This window comes from Heloderma suspectum, chromosome 5 (assembly GCF_057233095.1).
Source record: "Heloderma suspectum isolate Gila_16-S chromosome 5, 16-S_ref, whole genome shotgun sequence".
Lineage (NCBI taxonomy): Eukaryota > Metazoa > Chordata > Lepidosauria > Squamata > Helodermatidae > Heloderma > Heloderma suspectum.
The window spans coordinates 200,437,107-200,458,722 of record NC_139462.1 but is presented as its reverse complement, the minus strand read 5'-3'; the positions used below and the strand labels follow the sequence as shown (position 1 = coordinate 200,458,722).

General features: G+C 41.8%; 1 protein-coding gene across 1 annotated transcript in view; it reads right to left on the bottom strand.

The window, feature by feature from the left end:
• The window catches only part of PLXDC2 (plexin domain containing 2), a 344,440-nt gene that overhangs the window by 15,251 nt on the left and 307,573 nt on the right, over window positions 1–21,616 (bottom strand). The window contains exons 10-12 of the mRNA XM_084859023.1: window positions 13,540–13,600; window positions 11,704–11,857; window positions 7,902–7,940 (exon numbers count right to left, since the gene is read on the bottom strand). Coding sequence (XP_084715149.1) covers window positions 7,902–7,940; window positions 11,704–11,857; window positions 13,540–13,600 — 254 coding nt within the window. The remainder of the gene's footprint in view (window positions 1–7,901; window positions 7,941–11,703; window positions 11,858–13,539; window positions 13,601–21,616) is intronic.

Sequence of the window (21,616 nt, the reverse complement as noted above, 5' to 3'; positions counted from 1 at the left end):
AGACCCATCACTTAAAAGAACACATCTCTTCATGCAATTTATACATTATTCTGCACAATTTCTGCAGCAGTCTTTGCAATAAAAAAATGGTGATTGGTGCAGGGGGAAGATGTGAGAAATCTGGAGCAAATTCAGGCATTTTACACCAATACTCTTTTGAGCACACTCCCAAACCCCATGAAACAAGCTGAAGTGAAAGCAATTTATCAGTGTGACTAGATTAAATTTCCTCAAAGTAAAGATTATTAATCTGGGAGGCTTTTTCCCCAGGATGAATGACTTCAGCAGTTTCTCTTCCGGCAGAGAATTTAAACAAGCCCTTTGTTAAGAGAGCGAGAGAAATAAGGTTTTAAACATGCAGCTCATCATTTCTAGAAACAAATTGCACCACTTTTCTAAGAACTTCATAATGAAAAAGGACTGAACCATTATCATCCAGAAATGGAAAACTCTTGAGAGTAAACAAAACAATTTTATGGCACAAATATTTCTATATTTTTTATTTATGCTTAGCACACAATTACCAGCCTGCTGACAGGACCAGTACTGAAAAACTGTTGACACAAACCAGTCTGTTTTCAGAAATGGAAGGGTAACATGTGTAACATGTGATATTCCTGCAACCTTTACTGCTCTACCCGTCGAGTGGGTGGAGACCAGATCTTACACTGACTGTATAGTTATCAGTACATCAAATGCCATTATGGTTTTCCTCTTCCTTTTCCTTGTCCCCCATGTAAAAGGTTGTCAGTGCTATCAGACAGTAAAGATGACATGTTAAGGCAACGTGAGCATGGTGTAGTAATATTGCACCCTTACTGCTGGGTACAGTGCCACCGAACCTCACACCTGCTCTTAGGACTAATCTATGTGCAGAAACCACATTCCGTGAAGAAAGGTATTCGCTGGGCTGGGGCACTGCAAATTCTAAATATCTTTGTTCAGGCTGTCCACCAAACTCTAAAGTAGCCATCCAATAATGTTTCTCTTGGAATGTGTTGCTATTATTGTGTTGCTATTACTGTGGATGATATCACTGTTGTGTGAGCTGAAGGCTACCTTAAGCACCGGATCTCTCCCTTCCCCTTCTCCCCTCTGAGGCCCCCTGTAAAGCTTCTCCAGAGGGTTGTCAGGGGGAACTACTGAAGATTGTGAGCTGTGTCTTATGGGGCTTCAATGGGAGGGGGGAATTGCTGGAATCAGGAACTTTGCATAAACGGTGCAAAATTTCGCCATCCCACTGCTACCCCCTTTCTCCCACTGCTGCCCCATAAGACGCAGCCCATAATTTTTGATAGGTCCCACAAACCTCTGGAGAGGGTTTTTGGTGGGCACAGGAGGTCACAGAAGGAAGAGGAGGAGGAGCAGAAGAAGCTGTTGCACAAGTTTGTTTTCTGCTCGCACAACACTGGATGTCACTCTTTATCAGTATGTTGCATTACTTACATGTATTATCTACAATTGAGCAGCTCCCTTGAGGTAAAACTTCTGTTTTTCTACATTTAAATTATAAAGATCAACACTGACACTATTTTCCAAAGATCTTACATTTTCAGGGTACTTAACAGATGCTTTAATAGTATTGAAGATAGGAAAATATCTTGCTAAGCTTTACGTCTGAAGTTGTTTGAGCTTGGCAATTCACTTCTAAAAAGTCAGGGACGCAAATCTGAAGTTGAAGAATCTCTCCAAATTAAGAGTTTGCTACCAGGCAGGACCAGTTATTCCTGCTTTGCTGCTTCTATCAATCAACATTTTAATATCAAAAATGTTGATCTGTGGGATACATAGTAGGCAGCCTGTACTTCAAAAGACACAACACATCTGGGTGAATCAGAAGTGACCATGTCTGGAAGCCGGGAGAAGCAGATAAAAGCAAAGTGGAATTTACTGCGAGAAGCTACTCAGTGCTACCACAGGTGTTTCATGCTTTTAATTACAGATGATTTCCACCTAAAAAATAAAGCGGTCAGTAGCGTTTGACCTAAACTGGCAGTATGATTTAAAATGTGATTAAGTTACTGTGTGATAAATTATGGCTTTAAATGTTACAGTGTGAAAGGTACGGTGGAATTATTAAGAATCCTTTGGCTGTTTCTAATCAGGTATTGACTACTGTGCCCCCAAGGAGCACAACTAACGACAGAGCATCATTGATCAGATATAACTTCCTTCTCCACTTTGATAAGAGTTTAATAGAGGATCTATTCTGGAAAAGCTAATGGCTTTATTTGTCTGGCTTGGGATTGTTTGTTTTGTCTGAAAATCTGACAAAGGCCAGCAAGTAAAAAAGAAAGAAAAATAGAAGGCTGGCAGCTAGAGAGGTTTTATCAGCCTAATCTGAGTGCATTGATAAAATTCCATGCATCATTGACAATGCATCATGACAAAAATCTCCCAGTTTAAAAGCTGGGTGTTAGTATTTGGATGAGAAATCATGCTGGGTGACTTTGCTTCCATGCCACGTGGAAGGCTGGTTTGTCTTTTCTGTTCTTTTGTTTTTGGTAGCAAGAAAAAGTCCAAGCAAACCGGCTCTCAAAAAAATCAGGTCATTCTTTGATTTCTATTTTTGAAATCAAACAGCTTTAACGCTGAAGCGGCCTACAGACCTTTAGAGAAAAGTCAGGTTATAAACTCTTCCAAGCCAAATAAAGGCCAACTGAAATGGAAAAACCCCCATCAACCCAAGTGTTTCTAAGCTCAATTCCATGATTGCAATAATTGTGAAAAGCCAACAGTCACTGACCCATAATTCCATGCTGCATAATTTGCAGCCTCTCCAGGTCAGTAAATGAACCAACCCTTTTGTCCAAATGCTTCAAGCAACAGCTGGGACTCAAGAAATAACCAGGAATGTGAATCCTGATCCCATATATCAGGTAAAGGCAACTTGGTGCCCTCCAGATGTTCTGGACTATGACTCCCATCATCCCCCACCAGCATGGCCAACAGTGAGGATGCCTACCAGGATGCCTACCCCTGCCATATATAATTGCTGTATCTACTTCATTTCCTTTTCAGTGATTTCGGAAGAAGGAAGTATGTATTTGACAAAATGACTGACAAAATGTGGTCCACTGGAGAAGGAAATGGCAACCCACTCCAGTATTCTTGCCAAGAAAACCCCATGGAACGTATCACAAGGCTAAAAGAGATGACGCCGGAAGATGAGCCCCTCAGGTCGGAAGATGTCCAATATACTACTGGGGAAGAGCAGAGGGAAATTCCAAGTAGCACCAGAAAGAGTGAAGCGGCTGGGCCAAAGCCGAAAGGACACTCAGCTGTGGATGTGTTTGGAGGAGAAAAGAAAATCCGATGCTGTAAAGAATATATTGTTTAGGAACCTGGAATGTCAGATAAATGAATCAAGGTAAGCTGGAGGTGGTCAAATATGAGATGGCAAGACTGAACATCGACATCTTGGGAATCAGTGAACTAAAATGGACAGGCATGGGCGAATTTAAGGTGACCATCATATCTACTATTGTGGGCAAGAATCCCTTAGAAGAAATGGAGTAGCACTCATAGTCAACAAAAGGGTGGGAAAAGCAGTACTGGGGTACAATCTCAAAAATGATAGAATGATCTCAGTACGAATCCAAGGCAAACCATTCAACATCACAGTAATTCAAGTCTATGCCCCAACCACTGAGGCCAAAGAAGCTGAGGTTGATCGGTTCTATGAAGACCTACAACACCTTCTAGAACTAACACCAAACAAAGATGTCCTCTTCATCATAGGGGATTGGAATGCTAAAGTAGGAAGTCAAGAAATCACCGGGATAACAGGCAGGCATGGCCTTGGTGTACAAAATGAAGCAGGACAGAGGCTAATAGAGTTTTGCCAAGAGAACATGCTGATCATAGCAAACATGCTTTTCCAACAGCACAAGAGGCGACTCTACACATGGACATCACCAGATGGTCAATATCAAAATCAGATTGATTATGTCCTTTGCAGCCAAAGATGGAGAAGCTCTATACAGTCAGTCAAAACAAGACCTGGAGCTGACTGTGGCTCAGATCATGAGCTGCTTCTTGCAAAATTTCAGCTTAAATTGAAGAACGTAGGGAAAACCACTAAACCATTCAGGTATGACCTAAATCATATCCCTTATGAATATACAGTGGAGGTGAGGAATAGATTTCAGGGATTAGATCTGATAGACAGAGTGCCTGAGGAACTATGGACGGAGGTCCGTAACATTGTTCAGGAGGCAGCAACTCAATCCATCCCAAAGAAAAAGAAATGCAAGAAAGCAAAGTGGCTGTCTGAGGAGGCTTTACAAGTAGCTGAGGAAAGAAGGGAAGCGAAAAGCAAGGGAGAAAGGGGAAGATATACCCAACTGAATGCAGAGTTCCAGAGAATAGCAAGGAGAGACAAGAAGGCCTTCTTAAATGAACAATGCAAAGAAATCGAGGAAAACAACAGAATGAGAAAGACCAGAGATCTCTTCAAGAAAATCGGAGATCTCAAGGGAACGTTTTGTGCAAAGACGGGCATGATAAAGGACAAAGAAGGCAGGGACCTAACAGAAGCAGATGAGATTAAGAAGAGGTGGAAAGAATACACAGAAGAACTATACAGGAAAGATCTGAATGTCCCTGATAGCCATGATAGTGCGGTCACTGAACTTGAGCCGGACATCCTAGAGAGTGAAGTCAAGTGGGCCTTAGGAAGCATTAGTAACAACAAAGCTAGCGGAGATGACAGTATTCCAGCTGAGCTATTTAAAATCCTAAAAGATGATGCTGTTAAAGTGCTGCACTCAATATGCCAACACATTTGGAACACTCAACAATGGCCGCAAGACTGGAAAAGGTTTTCATTCCAATTCCAAAGAAGGGCAACGCCAAAGAGTGTTCAAACTACCGCACAATTGCGCTCATTTCACGTCAGCAAGGTGATGCTCAAAATCCTACAAGCTAGGCTTCAGCAGTATGTGAACAGAGAACTACCAGAAGTACAAGCTAGAGAAAGCGAGAGAATTCCAGAAAAACGTCTATTTCTGCTTCATTGACTACGCTAAAGCCTTTGATTGTGTGGATCACAACAAACTGTGGCAAATTCTTAAAGTGATGGGAGTACCAGACCACCTTACCTGTCTCCTGAGAAACCTGTACGAGGGTCAAGAAGCAACAGTAAGAACCAGACATGGAACAACCGAGTGGTTCAAAATTGGGAAAGGAGTACGACATGGCTGCATATTGTCACTCTGCTTATTTAACTTATATGCAGAGTACATCATGAGAAACGTCGGGTTGGATGAATCAGAGGTCGGAATTAAGATTGCCGGGAGAATTATCAACAACCTCTGATATGCAGACGATACCACCCTAATGGATAAAAGCGAAGAGGATCTAAAGAGCCTCTTGTTGAGGGTGAAAGAGGAGAGTGCAAAAGCTGGTTTGAAACTCAACATTAAAAAAACGAAGATCATGGCATCTGGCCCCATCACTTCCTGGCATATAGAAGGGGAAGAAATGGAAGCAGTGACAGATTTTACTTTCTTGGGCTCCAAGATCACTGCAGATGGTGACTGTAGCCATGAAATTAAAAGACGCTTGCTCCTTGGGAGGAAAGCTATGGCAAACCTAGACAGCATAGTAAGAAGCAGAGACATCACCTTGCCGACAAAGGTCCGTCTAATCAAAGCTATGGTTTTCCCAGTAGTAATGTATGGCTGTGAGAGCTGGACTATAAGGAAGGCTGAGCGCCGAAGAATTGATGCTTTCGAACTGTGGTGCTGGAGAAGATTCTTACGAGTCCCCTGGACTGCAAGGAGGTCAAATCAGTCAATCCTAAAGGAAATCAACCCTGAGTGCTCATTGGAAGGACAGATCCTGAAGCTGAAGCTCCAATATTTTGGCCACCTAATGCAAAGAGAAAACTCCCTGGAAAAGACCCTGATGCTGGGAAAGACTGAAGGCAAAAGGAGAAGGGGACGGCAGAGGATGAGATGGCTAGATAGCATCACTGATGCAATGAATATGAACTTGAGCACGCTCCGGGAGAGAGCGCAGGACAGGAAGGCCTGGCGTGCTATGGTCCATGGGGTCACGAAGAGTCGGACACGACTGAACGACTGAACAACAACCAAACCAGGAAGAAATATGTTGCTCTTTTTAAAAAACTCTACATGACATTGTTTTCCAGTATTGCAAATGGCATGAAGCATGCCTCTTTTAGGTGTGGAAAGTAGCAATCAGAACGCACTCTGCGTTAAACACTGTGACCTTTGCCGTGAAACAATCTAAAGATACGTAGCGCAGATGAGAAGCAATTAGGGGCTGATTTGCTCCATCTTTGGGTGGGTGGGAGGGGAATTGGTTCCGAAACACACGTGCTGGCAGAAAACAAACAGCAGGACTTCAAAAATAAACAATGACGTCCAAAGGAAACAAAAGAACAAGGTGGCGAGTGATGAACACCAGCAACGTCCCTGAAATTCTGACCCACAATACCAAGTGATCAAGACTTACAATCCATCAGTGTGGACATGGTGCAGAGGGGAGGGAGTGTGTTGCTGACTGGCTGGCATTATTGTCCTGCCCCCAAATTTCTCCACAACACCAGTGGGGGAACAATACAGTATTTCTTTGCCTGCCTATGCAGACAGGTGCTCAAAGCTGAAGCAGCTGAGAAGTGAAATATGTTTTATACTGGGAACCCGAATAGTCAGATCCGAAATGGAGATGTTGCAGCCTCTGTGGTTGTATAAACTCATGCAACGTGCATCATGGAGTTTTCTTGTGTTCACTGGAAATGTACAGTTCAGCTGCAAATTACACAACAAAAGAAGTACATGTACTTTTGTATTATTGGTTATAATACGTATCGGAGCTCTGAGGACACTTTATTGCAAGAATATGAAATGTATTGGAAAGGCACTCTGGGTGAGCTGGAGTGGAGGTTCTTAAAAGGGAGAAATGAAAAGGGAAAGCTGAGGGAGACACCACTGTAGTAGCAGGAAACCCAAGACCTTTAACAGTTCATCAGAGCAGAGTAGGGTGGTCATGTGTCCTACAGAGGACAGTCCTCTCTTTAAAGGGCAGACAGAGGACAGTCCTATTTGAAGGTGTCCTCTTTTAAAAAAAGATGTTCAGTCCAAGTCCAGTTTAAAGAAAAAGACCATAAGAAGGGAGAGCATTAGGGGCTTGAAGTTGCCCATCAAAAGCACCTGGACAGCAGGCTGAGCAAAGCACATAGGTCACCTGGTCACAGTCTTCCACACTAAGGTGAGATGTCCTGTACTTCTATTTAAATTGTAATAATTTCTAAACTTACACACATAGATAAATTAGGATATGAAAAATGTATGGAAATTGGTGTCCTCTTTTTGGTTGTGCATTTCCTATTTTTTGGCTATTCATAAGTGGCCACTCTAGATCAGAGCCAGGTCATTGTGGTAGAAAGAGGCCTAGTACCTTTAATAGTTAATCAGATCAAAACCTAAGCCAAGAAGGCGGTCCAAAACTATATAGTTATGATGACCAGGAATGACAATATTGGGCTCTTTTTATCAATGTTTTTTTAATCTGTTAAAGTATCTTTGCTTTTACCAGATTGGTGGCTTGATATTAACAGGTAAGTATCATTATTGATCTCTGATTTCCTAGTTAGGGAAGACAGGATATATACTCTAAGAATTAATTAATCAATCAGTCTCAAAGAGGTTTGGCTAACTGTGACAATGAGTTATGCATATAATAAGAATTTATTGTACTGAGGAGTCTCTCGGAACGTCTTTCATAGTATTGTGGCACAGATAAGTGGATGAATGAAGTGTCTTGAGGGCCCAGTACAAGGTATTTCTCTGACATAGATTGATGAGGTTCTATGTAATATTAGTTAAGTAATTTTCTGATGTTGTCTGAACACAAAGAATAGTAGCTCTTACCTCCATTATCTTTTAGGTGTAGAGCTATCTTGGTATCATCTAGAAAAAGAAATTCAAAGCTATTAGAGCAGGGAACTTTATTCATATAATGCTTTATTTGTGATTTTATGATTTACCCATTGGACAATTTGGTTTCACATTCACAATGGGCTATACACTTCAATAATTTTGAAGACTTCTGTACTACGACTATAAAGTAATTTTTAAACAGTTTGGGCAAACTTGATTCACGCTCTTTCCCAAAACCTAGGAACTCGAGTTCTGTGAAGCAAAGTGTGACTTCAAAGAATTCTCTACTACATCATTATAACACTATAGTCCCAGGGATTCCGTGGGGGAAACCATGATAATTAAATGGGGTTTAATTGCAATTATAATTATCTATAATTGACTATAATTAACTATAAGTTCATTATAATTAACAGTTTATGTTTACAGTGAAGAAATATCTTTATATTGCTGACTACTACAGAGAGAGATCAATATTTCTCCCCCCATCACTCACCCAATGATATCAAAGATTTTATAGATTATACCACAGTACTGAGGGGAAAAAAAAACAAATGCAGTAAAGCATTAGAACTGAGCTGAAATGGGGAGTGCTTTGCTTCAATGCGTTTGCCTATTTTATGACTTTTTAAGGAAGAATATAACCACAGGTGAAAATGTTTGCCCATTATGTGGAGTGGGGAGAAGGAACATTTCTGTATTTCTAAGGCTGGTGCTATTTGTCTGCCCATCTTTGTGATGCAGTATGCAAGATAGGCAAAGGTATCTGACAAAGCAAAGGCAATTCAATGACACTCTCTGTCTTGCCATACTATGCCATTGCTGTACCATGCAGTACACCACGGAAGATAGGGAGCACTGCCTGATCGCCTCAGCAACACAGGGATATGTTTCTTCCCTCCCTAAGTGAGCAATTTGTTTGCACTAAGTGGTAATATTATGTAGCAACTCTGACAAACTACTTAACATCATGCCATCATCTTGTTCCCTGACTGGTTGGGATTATGTTTTTAGGAAGAAGAAAATGGCACTGGAAGAGCAGCAGATGGGGAACACAGGAATTGCAAACAACCATAGAGGGGGAAAAGAAGTATGCTTGGGGTCATTGTTGGGTATTTCGTACTCCCTAAACCTCCTCCTCCCCAATTTTCACAGGTGAAAATTCAGGTCATGTCTATATGAGATTACATATTGTAGAAAAATCAGTTACAGAACCAATAATCTAAATCTGGCCTATGATATATACAAATGCTTTTATTTTTCTCAGAGGCAATACTAATCTTTGCTGTATATTTTTATTTGTATTCTTTTGTACAATCACTTGAGATTTTCAGAACTTAGTTATCATTTGGCAGCACAGCACAAGCTACAATACATGCTACCAATTTTAAATGCTTTCACTGTTTCCAGATTTCTGCTATTACTTGTCAGTTTGAGCAGCCAGGAGCTAGTGGGACATTATTAGCAGAGGTATACTGAGAATTAAAGCTCAAAAGCCTGCACTGACAGCTCTTAAACCTTCAGTGTTACTGCACTGAAAGATAGCCCTTTGCATTACGAGACTTCCACTTGGTGTTATCTTTGGGGGATTGTAAAGCTTAACTGTTGTGTCTCTGTATATTCTGAAATGCCATTGACAAAATCCTTTGCAACCATTGCCTACAGTATAAGTACACAACTTCTTGCCACAGCCTAGCATAAACTTCTTCATTTGTCATTAAAGTAGTGTTGATACTAGCGCTGTGCTGAAAATTTCTCCCACATTTTTTGACCATCCTCATTCAATTTGATGGAAAAGAAATTGCTTTCGAAAAGAAATTCAAAGGAGGAGAAATTTCAGAGAAATTCTCATGGGTTGGGTTTGGGGTTCTTGTGCTTACCTTACTTAGGAGGTGGCTGAGGAGTGTGCATGAGTGCCTTGTCTGTCATTGTGCAATAATCACAATGGCAGCCTGTGGCAGCTTGTGACCTCCTTGGCTTCCCACACTTCAGTTAAAGCCATCATGAGCAATTCCTCCCATGGGGCTTTTTCAGTTCAGAAAGTGCAGGTGGCCTGGGAGGCTTCAGAGCAATGGAAAATGTGCAATAGAAAGAGAAAACACACACAGCACCCTCGGCTACCTTGCGGTGATTAGGTAAGCTCAAAAATACCATCAAAAGAAATACAGAATTCTGCCTCAAAAAAGTGGAAGCCTCAACACAGTTGAAGCTGTTGCCATCTTCTACAGAAGCAGTCCAATAAACCCAAACCCCTTAGAAAAAAGAAAGAACCTGTGCTACAACCCCTGCCAATAGTGAGCCGTATCTGAGGAACTGTTGAAGAATTTATCCTCCCCTAGAAGAAATTCAGTGAAATTGTCCCCCCAATCTCTCTGCCCATAAATAGGCTGGAGAATTTTGAGACCCCACTTGTGCACAACTCTAGTTAATACACTCTTCAGCATCCACTGAAGTTAAGAATATTTAATATTCCCTTCTAACAAACAGAACGCATGGAGCTAGGAAAATAAAATAAACACAGACAAGAGGGTTTGTTAATTGTTTGTTAATAATGGTATTGTAAGTACTTGATTGTAATGTTCTTATAAGAACTTTATTGTAATGTATTTCAGAGTGCAGTTCTATGGGACTGATGATTATAACAGGCTTCCTCAATCTGGTGCTCCCCAGATGTGTTGGGGCTCCAACTCCCATAATTCCCATGCTGGCTGCGAATTATGGGAGTTAGGATCCCAACACATCTGGGGAGCACCAGATTGAGGAAGGCTGCTCTCTAGACAGATGTTCTATAGATACTCTGCTGATCTCAGAGTTCTCTGTCTTTCTTATGCTCTGCCATCCAGAGCCAGGCAGAGCAAGAGCAGCAGTAGAGGGTTTGTTCAGCCTCTCAACTCTCTGCTTTGCTGTTTAGACAGCAAAGGCCTCTTAGCCCGTCCAGGCCACTCACTCACCTGGGGGTGGGAAGATGGAGATCCTCATGGATCCTCCAGATCCACATCTCTCCGTTCCCCTCTCCTCCCACTAGAATGTCCCCTTTTCACCCTTTCTGACCCCTTCTGAAGATGTTCTTCCACCCTTGGAAGAGAAGCCATGGCGATGCTTTCCGCAGTGGCTGTATGTGTGTGTGTGTGTGTGGTGGTGGCAGTGGCAGTGGCAGGGGGCAGAGATTGTGGTCAGATTCCCTCCCTCAAGGTCATAGCTGTGTCTGACGCCAACTGAGATCACTCCATTGGATGGCTCTGTTAATCTGTTTTAATGAATTGTCTTTGTAAACGGCTTAGAGATATTTTTTAAATATGGTAAACAGTACATAAATCAAATAAATTAATAAACAAAAAACTATGTTTGCTACCATCTCATGAATACAGGAGCTGTACTCAAATTTTACCCATTTCAATTATCTCAAGTCAAATAAGATAAAGCTGTGTTTTTCAGACTAACTACCTTCAGAGAGCACTTTCAGGGGGCTGAAGGGAATTCTGTGGGGAGGAGGAGGCAGGGAGGTCTGGCTTTATAATGTAGCATTCCAGCTTTTTAGGGATTTCTTGGTACTATTTAACTGCATTACAAATAGAACATCAGCGCAAAACAAGGTCTGAGTTGTGAATTTTCTTAGGAGTTACAGGAAGTTTTTTTGTGGTTGTGGTGGGACACACACTACACTTTGGTCTATAATGTCTTTGGATCATAAACACTATTCAATAATAACTTTTCCCAAATGTGCAAATCTCATGTGACATTTTTGTCCTAAGAATATTTAGCATTACAGATAACATAATCCAGTTGGAGTTACCTTCAGTGGGTAGGCTAGTTGGCAGATGGGATGTTGTGGATCCTTTGGTAGTTGATAAAACTCTGAATCTCATTGTAGTTTGCTGTACAGCAATGGTGGTGTGAGGAGGCATTTGAGTTGTGTCTACATTCTTCTCACAAATCTTATCTTTAGACTGCAGGGGTGGGGTGGGGGAACCACACAAACAAGAAAGGAGAAAATTGGTTCTCAATGGAGGCCATTTGTCTCTGATCTACAGACATATAAAGCAAGCACAAAATGTCAGACCAAAGTGAATGAAAATTGAGACCTTAAATTAAAGGTTTAATTTAAACAGGATACTTTCGGCCTTGATTTTTTTTTATTTTTAAAAGCAGCACTGAAATCTCTAAGATCAGTGAGGACAAGTGATATCACACTGGTGGCAGGACTGGGCCCGAGCTCCCTGGTTTGGTTTCAGACACTGATTCAGATGCGGAGTCTGAACTAGAAGAAGCCCAGCCAAGACAGGGAGCGGGGAAGGAAATTCCCCAAGACTGTCCAGGAGTCAGAGATGAATCTTCCCAGAAAGATTATCGAACGGAAAGCCCAGGTTCAGAGACCATCATCCCCCCTCCCCATGGGAACTCACCCTTTGTCAGAGGGAGAGGGAGCACCGGAATTGACAGATGTCAGAGTTCAGCACAGAGTTAAGTGGGAAGAGTTGAGAGGAGGTGGGACTTGGTCCACCAGATTGGCTGCCTGTCAGAAGTTGGGTCAGGAGGACCCTCCCTGAAGGAGGAGCCCAGTAAAAGCCTGGTCATGGCAGGAAACCATCCATTTGAGTTGACAGGCAACTAATTGCCTTGCTTGTTTGTTTAGCTATTTAGGTGTAATGCTACAGGTGTGAAGAGGCATTATTAACTGAATAATGGTTTTGTGGATTGCACAGTGAGTCTCTGTTACCTCACTACTCAGCGGGAGGGTTTAGCAATCCCTGACAGTGATATAGGGAAAGCCTCTCTGCACACGTTCAAATTCTTAGCCATCGTGGAAATGACAATTGGCCATTGAAAGTCTGGAAGTAAAATGCCAGAAATAAAATAATTCTTTATATTATTACTTCACATCAGTCTTCTCCAACCTGGTTCCCTCCAGGTATGTTGGACTATAACTCCCAGGATTTCTGACCATTGGCTGTGCTGGCTGGGAGTCCAAAACAGCTGGAGGGCACCAGGTAGGGGAAGAGTGCCACACATGCTCCCAATCGGAGATCTGGCCTTGCTGACGTTAATCCCTGAAAATTTTAATGAAAGCATACAAAATCACAGACATGTTCAGGCTTTTGCACCAAACCATTTATTTTGTTAATATCCAAATCCCACTGTATCTCTCATAATATTTAAGCATTGCACATGCCTAATAAAATATGTAACTGCTTCTTTTAAGTGACATTTACAGAGAATTGTAGCACACATTCCAACACAAGAAGGTCAGTCTATGTATAAAAACAGATTCGATGCATGGATAACATTTCTGAATTTAAGTTTTGTGTACAAAAAGTGCTGTCAGGGAATGTGAAAGCACAGGGGGAAGCACGGGGTTGGACTTGATGGTCTTATAGGCCCCTTCCAACCTTACTATTCTATGATTTGTATCCAGCACTAGGTGTTCATTGCACTACCGACCAATCGGAGGTTCAGCCATCAATACTGATAATCTGGGACGGGGGTGGGTGTGATTCTTAAAACTCCCCTTTCAACACCGATAATCTTTTCAGTGGGGGAAAACTGATTCCAGGGCTACAGTCTCAGATTTCCTTTTCATGGTCCTAACCGTTCACACAAGAATAATAAATACAGGGCATCTGAATGTTACCTCTTCAGGGCAGCCACTGTCGACCCAGTCTTGTCGGTGACGATCAAATCCGCTGGAACATCTTTAAATGATGGAAGAGATTAAAATGGTCCAGACGCAAATGAAAAATAGATTGGTTGGATACAGAGGGGTGGGGGAGAGAAAGTAATTAAGACCTTTACTGTTAAATCTTTATGATTAACATCGTATTCACTTCATTTGGGATTATCTTCTTGGTTAAAATGATTTATGCTTTATATAAGGAACTAATTTCCATAATTAGACAATTTGAGATGTCAGTGTCTTTTTGCTTTGGATAGTTAATAGCTTCGTTGTACTATGAAGTGGGAGATTAAGGTCTGATCCCAAACCTGTGGATTTAAGCCAATTTAATGTATTCTGCCCAGGTTTTTTGCTTCATTTTGTATAAAGTCATACTACAAAGTACATAATGTACCAGGCACTATGGCTTTCTTTTCATCTTACTAGGTGATCAGAGATATCAAGCATCCATACATGTCTCAACAGTGCATGGCAGTTTTTGAGCAAGAATCCATCCAAAAGACTCTCAAGGGCAACTTAGAAGAAATTATATGCTTTAACTTTCATTTTCACTGCAAAGACTTAGGATGCTCATAAACCTTTATCCCAATTAACTAAAAATTAATGAGGTTCTCTCCAAATTATAATTTATGATATAAGAAGCATATTTTCAAACCAGCTGGTAGAGTTATACTTTAATTATTCCCATGGAGCATCCAATTGCACAAGAATTGTCATGAATATTTTTAAGACAGCATGAGATCTTGGAATAGAAAGTACCACAAGAATGCAACCTTTACGCCAAGAAAGTACAGTGTAATCTAGATCAATATTTGCAATATGTTGCTTGGATATAAAACTAAAACAAGTACTATTTTGGGAGAAGAGACTATTTGACACCCATCATTAAAAAAATTAACCTGCATTCCTTTATTTTATTTATTTCAAACAATATATACCATACTTTTCTATTCAGAAATCCTCAAACCAGGTAACAATAGAATAAATTATACCATCTCACCAAAACCAATCCTAAAACTCACAATATTGTGCAAGCCACAACAGGAGAATATCATATATCAGTTTCAGAAGCATAATTTAAAACACAGTTCCAGGTCAGCAGGCATTTGTCCCAAAGAACCATTAGAACAGGTGGGTCTTCTTCAGGAAGGCATTCCACAACTTTGGCATCACAACTGAAAAGGCCTTTCACAACTGAAATAGTGTTCCTGTGCCCACATGCCACATCTCTGCTGGTAGTGGAACATGGAGCAATAATGTTGATGTCAGCACTTAGGCAGGTTTTCAGCACTTGGGGAAGAGACAATCTTCCAGTTGCAGTGTGGAGCGTTCCTGCCAGCCAATCATGCCCCTTTTCAGGATACTCTGTTTCCCCTCCACCATTTTCTGTTTCACCCACCACCACCAGTGTTCTGTGGCCACTGAGCATGCTCAGTCATCGTTGAACTGTTCTGGGTCTCCCCCACCTCACCCTTAGGGTTCTTTTTCTGAACTCTTTTGTATTTCTGCAAGGAGCCTGGGAGTTTTTTCAAGCTTGCTTGTCCCTGACCCTTATGCATGAATGGTTCCATTTTGGTTACATAATAATTGGCACTTAGAACATGAGTGCACTATGACTATATAGGATGTAGACAACATTATATCTCTTATTTATTATTGGGAAACATTTCTCTGGCACCTTTAATATGAAAAATCCATCTCACTCACATTTGCAACGTTAGGACAAGCAACATCACTCAGAAGATCTTCCCAGGGCCACATCATAGCCATTACTAACTATTGGCCAATGGGCCCCAAATGTTTTTCTCAAGAGCCCTGAATGGCTAGCTTGGGCAGTGGCACTACTGTGATGTTTGTTTTGTTTTTTGTTTGTTTTTTACCAGCAGAGTCCATGACGGTCCAGCTGGCTCCAGTGCTTGTTTTATTTTATTGGTAGTGTTGGTGACAGCAGTAACAGCAGTGTGTCATCGGGGCTGGCTGGGCGGGAAGGAGGAACAGAAGAGGAAGAGTGAATAAGGGGTGGCAATTGAAAAGGAGCAGGAAGGGGTTTTGCTACACTGTCCCGTCGAGAGCCAGTGTGGTGTAGTGGCAAGAGTGTTGGACTAGGAGCTGGGAGATCTGGGTTCTAGTCCCCACTCGGCCATGGAAGCTCACTGGGTGACTTTGGGCCAGTCACAGACTCTCAGCCCAACCCACCTCACAGGGTTGTTGTTGTGAGGATAAAATGGAGAGGTGGAAGATAATGTAAGCCGCCTTGGGTTCCTTGCAAGGGAAAAAAGGCGGGGTATAAATGCAATAAATAAATAAATAAAATAAATAGAGCTGCCAATGATGCCAGGATTCCAGCACAGCCTGGCCTCCACATTTGGCACCCACCATGTGAGGAAGCTGCTGCTGCTGGCTCCATATGGCCCCACATCTTTCCTCCCCTCAGCCAAGGTGACTGCTCCTCCTTGCCATTGTTTTCCTCAGCAGCCATGATGGCCCTCTCCTCCTGTCAACCACCACCAACACTGCTGCAGAAAAAGGCTGCTGGAGCAGGTTTCTTGGGAGACAATGGGCAGGGAGCTTCTCCTTGTTCTCCTCCTCCTCCTCAGGTGGGCAATGGGCTCCTTTAACTGCCACTCCACCACCTTCCTTCTGCTCTAGCAGCAGGCCTTTCCTGCTCTTCTTGCCTCAGGCAGTGACACCACCACCACCATCAGCTCCTTCTGCTTCAGGCTTCCTCTGCTAGGGAAGTCTGGGGCCCTGTTGCCCCCACTCTACAGAGGAGTGAAATGAAATGCTGTGGGTTTCCATTTCCCTCCACCCTGGCTCTGGATTGAATCAAGGATGGCTGCTAGGTTGCTGCCAATCTCTTGCAAAACTGCCACTTGGGAGTCACAGTGTGCATTTTAAAGTGCAAGCAAAGGGGGTAAAATACACTTTAAAATCCAATTCACAGTTCCAAGTGGTAGCTTTGGCAAAGGATTGGAGTGGTAGCCACCCTAACTGGGCGGCTAAGTACTATTAAAAAAACAAACAACGGAGCTGAAATGGGAAAGGACTCGGTTCTCTTCCTGCTTCCTGTCAGCGCCACTTTCAAATTAGCAGCTGGCTGCCTGGTTTTGATTTTTAAGTGCAGCAGGCATGTGTCTGAGGGAGCACGGCTGGTGGGGCATGCTGGGAGTTGTAAGCCTTTTTTTTGGTCTAAACATGCATAGGATCGCACTATTAAATAAATAACTTGTATTATGTTTTAAGGGTGACAAAACCCTTTGTTTCCTTCTCCACTATTTGTTTGTAAATTATATTACGTCTCCAGCAAGAATCGTTATCCCCAGCAAGTGAGGAGGTAATGCCCTTTATACTTATTTGTGCAATGACTTTACGGTAAAACTTAATACATAAAAAACCTTCTTTAAAATCCAGCATATTTCAGCCTCACTATTTGGAAGGCTTTCTGCCTCTTTTGGAACCTTCTACTTTGTATGGAATAGGTAATTGTTTGGGTCGCCTCTTTATATTTATTGCTGCTTTTGAAAAAAATGCTATTTTAACGGCTATCCCCCAATCTCTCCCCCATTCTCCAGTCTCAGGGGCCTCTGAAAACTCAGTCAATTGCTGCTCCTACTCTGCACACTGTTATCATCATGATCTCCTTGGCTAGAAATAAAGGGAAGGGGGGGGGGCTGTTGCTCAGTGGTTGCGCACCTGCTTTGCATGCAGAGGGTCCCAGGTTCGATCCTTGGCATCTCCAGCTAGGGCAAGAAAAACTCCTGCCTGAAACCCTGGAGAGCTGCGGCTGCTGCCAGTCAGCGTTGACAATACTGGGTTAGATGGACCAGTAATCTGACTCACTATAAGGCAGCTTCCTATGTTCTTATGTTCCTAAATACCTTTATCAAAAAAAGAAAAGGCAATGACCTGAAGTAATTTCAGATGCTGTTGCCATTCACATGAATTTGAACACCAGCACTTCTGTGCTAGTCACTAAGCTTTGGAGATACCAAAGGCCAGAAATGGGTGGCGACTAGACACCTCAGCTGCTGTAGCCTGCAGCATTAGCTCAAGTTATAGAGATTGTTGTTGAATCCCAGCCTCCCATGGAGACAAAAACTGATTTTTAAAAGCAAAAGGCTATGCTGGATCATGGTGTGTTCTTGCCTGCCTTTAGATGGGAAGCCACAATGTAAACAGTTCACACTCTCAGGTCTCTCTCTGCCAACTTGAAACATTCTTTTGAAGGAGATGTGAAGATGTAGGACCATATTTTTTCGAGGGATGGGGCAGTGGGAGAAGATAGTTGCAACTTGCTGAAAGTTGAAGGATGAAGAAACAAGTCATCCACAGACCTCTTCTTGCTGCCCATCGCCTCATGCAATACAAGCCATGGTTGAGGGTGGGGTGGGTGGGAGAGAAAACAAAATTTTAAACTTTTTATTTGAAAGGGGGAGGGGCGATGACTGGGGTCTACAAAATGCTGAGTATGGAATGCAGTGCCTAATTATAATATAAATATTTCCATAGGACATTTTTTTCAACTACATTTCCCTGATTTTGAAGAAATATGGCTTTTCTACACAGGGCATTTATCGTGCACTCATCATTCCCTCCTTGAAATTGTTTATGGGTTCTTTAGATGTGACCCTCCAGTTTTGCTTCTGTTTTTAAAGAGTGCTTTTGGCTAGTTTTTTTTTGAGCAGGAATAATGCGACATTTAATTGTGAAAGGAGAAAAAAGAATGATTTCCTCGTATTTGTGCTATTCCACTATACCACAGTGCCACCTAGAGGTTATGTAGCAGAAAAGGAAACACTCTTTGTTTACTGCTTTATCTGTGCTGAAACTGAACATAGATCTAGTGGATTTTCAGCCTTGTGTAGAAAAGCTCATAGTGTGGGTATGTCTAATTCTAGCATTTCACTGGAGAGGACACTCCTACTCATCTGTCCCTCCCTCAAGCCCAACTTCCCCAACATAATCCCCGATTATAATATCCCTGCCTGTACTTTTAGGAGCCTTCTCTTTTCTTCAATTGTATTACTGTTGTTAAAAATATTGATTTATGACAAGCATTAGTTGTGTTCAATAAGTGCAATGAATTATTACGGTTGGAAATTATCATTCATAATTGTCTATAATAACGTGTGAACAGTCACCCTTACATTTACGCTGAATATGTGACCTGAAAGTAACCCCACCCGTATCAGTGGGACCATCAAATTGCATGTTTGGCGCTGTGGTATATGTAGAGTTATTGAAACAGAGTTATTATCTTCATGTTCATCATCTTCATCATCCCACAGGATACAGGGCTGAAGAGACAAGAGGTGGTTGTGTAGAGAGAGGTTGCTACATTGGGCACTGTATGGGCATGTGTGTGTTTTGCTTTCTAGTTTTCCTCCCATTAATTCCTCAAAAATATTTTTGATCCATTTCTACTACTGAATGATGCTTACTGTTAAGTAAATCTGTTTAGCGCCATAGCAGCAGAAGGAAAACCCATTTTATCACTGTAGTCATGATGCTGCATGAAACCCTGCACATATAATCTTGTTCTTAGATTATCAGGATTGCCAATTTTTATGTCTTTGTTTATTTTACTTCACCATATTATGAACATAGCTGTTTTAAAGCATAGAGTTGAAGGGTGGGAATGCAACCCCTTTAAAGTAAGTGAAGTAATTAATGTTAACAACTAAAGCATGGGGTGGGGCAGGGACTGTAAGACCATTATTTATTTAACTGCACCACTCAGCTGCCTTGCTCACAGTGAGAGGAGAGGCCAGAAAAGACCCCCCAGAGATGCTGTGTGTGTGTTTCAGTGTGTGTGTGTGTGTGTGTGTGTGTGTGACACAGAGAGAGAGAGAGATGTTGGAGAAGACTTGTTTTAGTTTTAATGTGTACATATGCAGCAGTTCTTCCAGTATGTGCAGTTTATGAGTTGGCCTAAATTTGCATCTATACATATAAATTAGCATATTCAAATTCTGTGCACATTGGGAAACTTTAGTACCTAGCAGCAATGCCCCTGGACTACACCGTGAGCTGACATGACTAAGAGGAGACTGCACACAGTTGACTGCACCGAAGAACCTACTCATCAGTAACTGAATTAATGCTCAACAGTAAGGTACCAATTTATGCTAGTAAAGATGCCAAAATGCTAAAACATATGGCTAGGGATGGACGGATCTGTCAATTTCGGTCTCACCAAGATTGTCAGATCTTTAAGGTCAAGCTGGTTCCATCCTGTTTCTGCATAAGCCTGCGATTTTCTAAAAGAAAGAAATTTTTTTGAAAAGAAATTCATACTTTCGGGGCACATTTTCCTTCTATAGGAAACCACTTTCTATACCACATTTTCTAAAGTGGTAGCCTGCATGGCTGAGAGCTGCCAAGGGGAGGAAACAAAGGGTCAATAGCACCCATGGAAACAGATTGTGTTCTTGGCAGTTATTTGCATATGAAACTATTAATCAGCTTAGTGTTCAAGGCTTAACGAAAAAGCTTATATTGCCTGTGTATTTCGCTACGAATCTATAGGGGCAGCTAGAGTTAAAAATGTAGATAACTGAATAAATAGGAACACACCCAAGACTTAAGGTTGCAGTCTTATGCACACTTACCTGGGAGTAAGTCCCACTGAATTCAAGGGATTTATTTCTGAGAAGACACACATAGGATTGCACTGGAAAGCTGCAATCTTGAAACATGTTTGCAACCTTTTATTTAAAAGGCTTTCATCCTTCTGTGACTTCGTACAAATCAAGGCTGTTTTCTGCACTGACTGAAGTGGGCAATCTTCATTAACTGCATGCCTATACTGTATGAGAGGAATTGAAACAATTCTCATCCAAACCACATGGAGCAAGCCAGTTAATCTGGATTGCTCTGCCCTAAGGAACATGAAAGACCCAGGGGGCCTGCTTCTTCGATGCTTCTTGCTGACACGCTAGTGAGCCTAAACAGTCTTACTGGAAAGCTGCTTTATCAGGAGCAAGATAGTTTTGGCTCCAAGTGGTGCTATCTGCAAAATGTTTCCAAGGCATATGTCAGAGAATCATCAGTCATGGAGCATATAATCATTGTTGTGTTCCCAAATTATGACTCTGCAAGCCATCGCTACATTGTATTTTCCCGCTTAGAACACAACATTTAATAAGCCTTTCATTTACTGGCACAGCGATAATTCCCCATTGCCACAAAAACACCATGGCCGATTTGATTAGTTATGCCATTTGTACCATCTGTCAACACAGCCGTTTTATAACAACTTCATTCTCAGAGGATAACCCAAGTCTGCTCTGAGTGAAGCAATTAACAGACCACATTCTAGGACATGAGAACAAGGGCCTTATTCAGGGGAAAACAACAACCTGAGAATCCTCGGCTTCTCTGTTTACACGGAACACAGAAATGTGATTTTAGGAGTCACAGTGGGTTGTAAAAAATGTTTACAGGCATAATGCTGATGGTTTGATTTGGCTAGTGGCTCTTGATAGAGCACCACAGGGAACTGAGTCAATTTCTTCTAGGGAGGTGAATGTGAGAGATAGAAAGAAGCTATAAACACCTTGTGGTTTCCTAGGGGTCATTTGCCCCTATTGATGGCACAGAGAAACAAGGCTGGATGTTTATTTACTATGCTTCCAGAAAGTTTTTACATCTCTCCCTCTTTTAGAGCAGTCAGTAGAAAGATGTTAACAGCCGGTCTGAAAACAGGCACCTTGAAAGAAAAAGTTCTGCAAAATTGAAGGAGTTAAGGATGGTTCACCTGAGAAAGTTACTGAAATGAGTGAAAATCTGCAGAAAGGAGATCTAAAATTATTTATTTTCAACTCCAGGCACACTGAATTAATAAAAGCTTGAATCAAATGTACTTTTCAAATGAAATGCTATGTCATAGCACTGTACTTTGGAATATCATTTAGTTATTAGTTTTATGCCACCCCTCCTGCCTGGGTGCCATATGCTATTCTTCCACACCTCCATTTTATCCTCATAACAACTCAGTGAGGTATGTTAGGCTGAGAAATAGTCTTAATGTGGT